The 7,149-nt window shown below is 54.5% G+C and overlaps 1 protein-coding gene across 1 annotated transcript in view; it reads left to right on the plus strand.

Moving 5' to 3' along the window:
- The window catches only part of C2CD4C (C2 calcium-dependent domain containing 4C), a 1,235-nt gene extending 377 nt beyond the window's left edge, over window positions 1-858 (plus strand). Inside the window, exon 2 of the mRNA XM_006898029.1 lies at window positions 4-858. Within this exon, the coding sequence (XP_006898091.1) occupies window positions 4-858 (855 nt within the window). The remainder of the gene's footprint in view (window positions 1-3) is intronic.
- Window positions 859-7,149: the final 6,291 nt, after the last annotated feature.

The following is a 7,149-nucleotide window of genomic DNA, read 5'->3' on the forward strand; positions in this document are numbered from 1 at the left end:
GAGCCCCCGGCCCCGGGCACCACGGCGCAGACCGCCCCCGGCTTCGCTGCGCTGGCCGAGAGCCCCCGCGCGCGCCGCAAGGAGCCCCTGTTCCACAGCGAGCACGGGGCCCTGGCCCAGGCCACCTCACCAGGCGCTGCGCGTCGCCGGGCGGCCGCCCAGGCCAACGGGAGCGGCGACTCAGCCAGGGAGCTGGGCAGCGCCCTTATGAGCCCTGGGCGCTACTTTAGTGGCGGGGAGAGCGACACGGGGTCTTCGGCCGAGTCCTCCCCGTTCGGGTCGCCACTGCTGTCGCGCTCCGTGTCGCTCATCAAGGGCTTGGCCCAGGACAGCCAGGCCAAGGTGAGCCACCTGAAGCAGTCGGTGGGCCGCCACGGCTCACTGTCCGCCGACGACAGCACGCCGGACACCAGCCCGGGCTCGCGCCGCCGCCTGAGCCGCCGCTCCGCCACCCCGGAGCCGGGGCCCGAGCCTCCGCGCGCTGAACACGCCGTGCGACTGGGTGCGCGGGGCAGCGTGCGGCTGCTGGCCGAGTACGAGGCAGCCCAGGCCCGGCTGCGCGTGCGCCTGCTGGCCGCCGAGGGCCTCTATGACCGCCTGTGCGACGCCCGCAGCATCAACTGCTGCGTGGGGCTGTGCCTGGTGCCTGGCAAGCTGCAGAAGCAGCGAAGCACAATCGTCAAGAACAGCCGTCACCCGGTCTTCAACGAGGACTTCTTCTTCGACGGGTTGGGCCCAGCCAGCGCGCGCAAGCTGGCACTGCGCATAAAAGTGGTCAACAAGGGCAGCAGCTTGAAGCGGGACACGCTGCTGGGCGAGAAGGAGCTGCCCCTCACCACGTTGCTCCCCTTCCTGTGAAGGCCTGGCCCCTGCGGCAGCTGGGCTGGCCCTGGTGGCCGCCAGCGTGACCAGGAATTCATCTTTCGGAGGAGGATGAGGAGGGGGTTTTTGAAGAGGAAGGGTCAGTTTCAGGGCTTCTGCCTCAAGTTCGGTGCCCTCCACACCTCTTCCTCTCTGAGTTCTAGAAAGAGGTGGCTGAGGCCTGGAGTGGGGAGCTGATGTGGGGCTGGCCATAGTTGTTTCCCGCTTGGGTAACACAGCTCTCTCCCCGGAGCCTGCTGCCAGCCCCGACCTGTCACACGCTGAAGCCTGGACCCAAGTCTGGCTCAGTGCAGGGTGCTGGTCAGGCTGGCTCTGGGCAAAGTGTGCTGTTAACGAGATAAGGCAGAGGGCCCCCTGCACACCCTCACAACAGGGGCCTCAGAAGAGGACAGTGAGTGTGACCATTTCCCCTTGTCCCTCCTGTGGCCTGGTCCATCCTGGCTGTCCTTTGTGGCTGCTCAGGACCCCACGTTCCTGCTGGATGGAGGGTTGCTTAGAAGATGCCCAGAGAGTGGCTCTCAAATGCAGGCCCCCATTCCTCCCTGTCCTTCCACTGGGGGCTGCCACCTCAGGTCACCTGCTCACCTTCTACCCAGTGGCCTTGGCTAGTGCCCAGTGACTGGGACCCAGTGACCAGTGATGGATATCTAGTGACCAGTGATATGGACCCAGTGACCAGTGTCATGGTCTTTATAGCAGGAGTATATATAGGCTTTGGTTTTGGGGGTGGGCAGGTAGGGTGCTTGGCTGTGGGTTTCCATGCTGCTGAATGGCTGTGTGGTGACCTGTTAGCTGGGCTCCCGGATGACCACCTTAGGTTTTCTAATGCTGATGAAACAAAGAAATGCCCTTTGTCCTTTCCCCTGCTGAGCAGGGGCCAACTAGGGACAGCTCTGGCCCGTGGGGATGCCAGGAGTTACTGCCTCATTTCCCCTTTTACCTGGTGTCACCGGATATTTAATGTCAGGGGGAAGGGAGCAACAGTTAGTAAAAGGGGTACCAGGGAGGGGAGCCAGGAAAGGGGTGTCAGTTCAAAGCAAGCTTGTTCCCTGCCACATATCCAGGTGCTGAGACCTCCAAACTTGGAGGAGTGTACCAGATGTGTGACATGCAACCTGGAGGAGTGCCTCTCAGAGCCCCTTCCCACCTCCGCCCAACCCTGCTTCTCTTGTGCCTCTGAAGGACCCCACTTTGTGCTAAAAGAAGGTATGCAGCCTTCTGGGACTGGAGAGAGAGGCGAAGGCATGCTCTGGAGGCAGGGGTCTCCCTGGGGCAGGGGTCTGCATCTGCCTACTTCCTTTCCTTCTGACCCTGGCCTGCCCTGCCTGTGTTCCTTGGGATCTCTGTCTTATATACTCTGCAGTGTTTGAAATCTTTGTGTTTGGAGTTGACTGTGGATAATTCTTTAAGACACCCCAAGTGTGTTTGTTTATAAACTATAATGCTGTTTTCAGTGCAGTAAAGGTGTTACTGGAGTGTGGGGGTGGAGGTTGGCTTGCTTTGCTGTTTAGCAAGAGAGGAATCACACCTTAAATTGCTTGAGGCCAGCAGGGAGGGTGGGGGAGGAAGGCAGGTGGCCTCAGGCCCTGTCACTTGGGAACCACAGACTCTGGTTACAACTACTGAGTATCCCCACTGTGCAGCCACACAGAATGGCTTGGGTGTGGGGACAGGACATTGGTCAGGTCTGCACGGCTTGGGGACAGAGACTGGACATTGGTGCCATTGCCAATGGTGGCCCCTGAGTGCGGAGGCTGGGGAGCCTCTAACTGTTGCAGTCCCCTATACACTATACACGGCAGGACAGTGTGTGAACGCTTCAGCGAGGAGCCAGCCCCTGCCCTGTCCTCTCCAACCTGGACACCTAGGATTAGAGGCAGACCGGCTTGGCCTGGACTCTGCACAGGCTGTTCCTGACACCTGGACTCCCGACCCCAGATTTTCTTCAGCCTTGGGGCTTTACTGAGATGGCACCTCCTCCAGGAAGCCCTTCTGGTGTCTTCCCTCTGTCACCTGACCCCCACCTTGACTCATATCTTTTCACTTGTCGTGGAACATATCTGTCTCTGACACCAGACAAGGACAGGTTTATCTAAATTCTCGGGGGGCTTGGTGAGGGGTGACCAGGTGGACATGATCTGCCCCTTCCAGCTCCTGTAGGGGATGCTGAGCTCTGGGATAACAGTGGATGGTTCCACACCCAGCATCTTCCACTCCCCTAAGAACTGTCACCACCCTGAGGTGGCCTCTGTCCACTAACAAAAGGTGTGGCCACATGGTCATCTCTGGGAGCCTGTAGGAAAGGCAAGGCCTGGAGAAGGGGTACTGTGAGAACAGAGGCAGGATCTGGGGTGCAGGGCTCCACTTCTCCAGAAGGTGAGGCCTCGAGATAATATGGGATCCTTTAACTCAGATATGGCTTCACCCTGAAGAGGGTGCCCCTGGCCCTAGAGCCTTACTAACTGGCTGTGGTTGGAGAGATGGGTTCTGTGCGGAGCACAGAGGGAGAGAGGAGCTCTCCACGGTGCTGTGTTCTCTCAGCAGCCCCCCAAGAGGCCACTCCTGAGAACCACCTCCAGGAACCACCCCAAGGGCCACCCCCAGGGGCCATGCCTATGGGCCACCTGTGCAGGGATGAGTTTCAGTCACAGCCACAGCCAGCTTGCAACTAGGACCAGGTAACAGCCTCCCCCCCCACCCCCCGGCTGGGTGGGCTTCAAGCAGCACCTGCAAGGGGTCCAGGGCCTCTGCCATTGGGCACTTACTGAGGTCCTGTAAAGAGCAGAAAATAGGGTCCTTCTGCTCCTCTGATGGGACTGGGAGGGAAGTCCAAAGGGAAACAAGGGCCAGGTATGCATTTAGACAATGCTGTGCCTCGGACATCACCATCCATTCACAGCAAGGGTAAGGAGGACACTGAGAGGTCCCAAGGTAGGGCCTCTCCAGGTTGCACCTCTCTCCTCAGACCCCCAGGCTGTGTCTCCCCTCATCAACTCCCCCAGGCTGCACCTTTCCTCTCAAGACCCCAGGCTATGTTTCCACCTCAAGACCCCAGCCTGTACCTCCCCCCTCGACCCCCCAGGCTGTGCCTCCCCCCCTAGACCCCAGGCTGCACCTCCCCTCTCAAGACCTCAAGCTGTGCCTCCCTTCTCAAGACCCCAGGCCACGCCTCCCTCCTCAGACTCCCATCCTACACCTCCCTCCTCAGATCCCCAGGGTTTGTCTCCCCTCAGATTCCCACCTTGTGCCTCCCTCCTCACACCCTAGGCAGTGTCTTCCCCTTCATTTTTATGTCTGGGTCATGGCTCCCCTCCCTGCTCAGGGTCAGGGCTGTGCCTCTCCCCTCCAGATCCAATTCAGGACTTTGCCACCCTCTCAGACCCCAGAACATGCCCCCAACCTCAGGGGTCCAGACTGTCAAACACCTGCAAGAACCTTTGAGGCAGTGGGGCTCTGGAGTGGCTCCTCCACTGAAAACCAAGTGAGCTGCACTGCTGAGACTGAGACTGGCTGTCCCCGGGAGGAGTTGCCAAGGCAACCAGGCGCCTTCTTGCCTCTTCACACCAGTTGCTTGGCACTGGGCCGCTACCATGTGAGGGTGTAGCAGGGTGCATGTGTGTGGAAAACCATGTGAGCACATGCTTGAAAGTCTTGTGTGCATGCATGTACCATGTGCATCTGTGTGCACGCAAGTATTCCATACATGTCTGCACATGTGTGAGAGTGTGTAATGGTATTGTGTGTAACTGCATGTGTGAGGGTGCATGACAGTACCATTGATAACTGTACTTGTGTGTGAAGCAGGACCAAGTATAACTGTGCAGTGCCATGATGGAGGGAGAGGAGACTGAAACTGTCAACAGCTTCATCTTGCTTGGATCCACAATTAACTCCCTGGGTACCAGCAGTCAGGAAATACGGAGACATATTGCACTGGGAAAGTCTGTGTTAGGGACCTTTCCAAATTTCTAGTTTGACGACTAACGTGAATCTGGTTCAGGCCATAGTCTTTCCGATTACTAGCTATGCATCCGAGACCTGGACAATGAATAAGGCTGACAGAAAAAGAATTGACGCCTTTGAGCTGTGAAGTTGGAGAAGAACAATGAACATCTCACAGACGGCCAAGGGAACAAATAGATCTGTCTTGGAGAGGGGGCAGCCAGAGTGCCCTTTGGAGGTGAGAATGATGAGGCTTCTCACATATTTTGGATATGTTGCTAGGAGGGGCTATTCCTTGGAGAGGGACATGATGCTGGGAACTGTGGAGAGTCAGCAAAGGAAAGGAAGACCCTCAACTCAACCAGGTGGACTGACAAGGTGACTGCTGCAATGGGCTCTTGTGTGTCAGAAAGTGTGAGGATGGTGCAGGACAGAGCAGAGTTCAGATCTTTGGTTCACAGGGGCCCTAAGTCATACTTGACCTAATGGCACCTAACACCAGCCCCACCCCCATAACTGTGTGACCATGTGAGTGTATATATATATATGTAACTATGTGAGTGTAAAACTATCATGTGTGATTGTGTGCGTGTATCTCTGTGTGCATGCATGTGGGTGTACTTTAACCATGCCTGTGTGCAAGTGTGAAAAAAGTGTACTGTGCACATGTGAGTGTGCGATCACAATGAGTGTAATTGTGCATGCATAATGGCATGTGCGAGGAAAAGCAATCCATGTAACGGTGTGGTCATGTTTGTTATCACATGCAGGTACACATATGGGACATGTATGTGACAGTGTGGACACATGTGACATGTATGGAACGGTGTGCAACCACATATCTGCTACGTATGTGACTCTGATCATGTGTGTGACACCACGTAATATATGTGGCCATGTGTGACAATGTGTGTGACATGTGGCCACATGTGACCACGTGTGTGACCACATTTATGACCATGTGGTTGACCATGTATATGACCACGTACATGATCTTGTGTGTGACTATGACCATATTTCTGTGTGTGACACCATGTGGTATATGTGGCCATGTGCGACCATGGGTGTGACTATAGCCACATGTGTGACTGTGACATGTGATCATGAGTGTGACTCTACATGTGTGTGACCACGTATATGACCATATTTGTGTCTGTGTGTGACACTGTGTGGCATATATGACCATTGCGACCAGGTGCATGACCATGTATGTGACTGTGACTATGTAACCATTTGTGACCACATCTGTGACTGTATCCACATGTATGTTACTGTGTGTGACACCATGTGAAATATGTGACCACGTGCAACCACATGTATGACCACATATATGACCATGACCATGTCCACAAGTGTATGACACTGACATACGTGATATATATGACTGACTATGACACATGTGTGACATGTTGCCATGTGTGTGACCACACACGTGATCATGTATATGACCATGTGTGTGGCTGTGACCACGTGTCACTGACATAATGTGACCATGTGTGACCACATGTGTGACTATGGCCACATGTATGTGATCGTGTGTGACACTGCGTGAAATGTGTGACCAGGTGGGACCATGTGTGTGACCACAGATATGACCATGTGACTATGACCACATGTGTGTGACACATAATGTGACCATGTGTATTAACATGTATGTGACTGTGACACTGTGTGACATATGTAACCATTTGTATCCACGTGTGTGACCACACACATGACCGCATGTGACTGTGTGTGATACCGTGTGGCAAGTGACATGTGTGACCACGTGTGTGACCATGCAAATGACCATGTGTGTGATTGTCATCACGTGTGTACATGTGTGTGACCATATATGTGCATGTGTGTGACCATTACTGTGTGTGGGCACATAAGCCTGTGTGTCCTCTGTGTGCACAACCCCACTCTTGGACACAGGATCAGATGGCCACCTTCTTTGATCCTTGAGATGTGATGTGTGGCCTCTGTCCTGTCCCCTCTTTGCCTTGTGGCCATTTGTAGGGTGCCATGGGCTGCTCCAGTCAGGAGGGGCTTGTAAGCCTGAGGTCTAGGGTCTCGAAGAGGGAACACGAAGGTGAGTAGAAGTTCAGCGAAGGGACAATGAAAGAACACAAGACAAACAGTCAAGTGATCTCTATGATTTTAATTCTAAGTCATTCTAATTCTCCTTCTTTCTTCCTTCTTCCCTTTCCTGCTTATTGCATTTAGCATGATACATTTATATCCCATTTTTACAATTAGGGGCTTAATCAACAGCCAAAAAGACAACAAAAGTAAGAATAAAGTTTACATTATTTTCTTGCACACAGGTTTGTTTTTTTTTTT

The sequence above is a fragment of the Elephantulus edwardii genome, unplaced genomic scaffold, assembly GCF_000299155.1.
Source record: "Elephantulus edwardii isolate Elephantulus edwardi_28Jun2011 unplaced genomic scaffold, EleEdw1.0 scaffold00217, whole genome shotgun sequence".
NCBI lineage: Eukaryota > Metazoa > Chordata > Mammalia > Macroscelidea > Macroscelididae > Elephantulus > Elephantulus edwardii.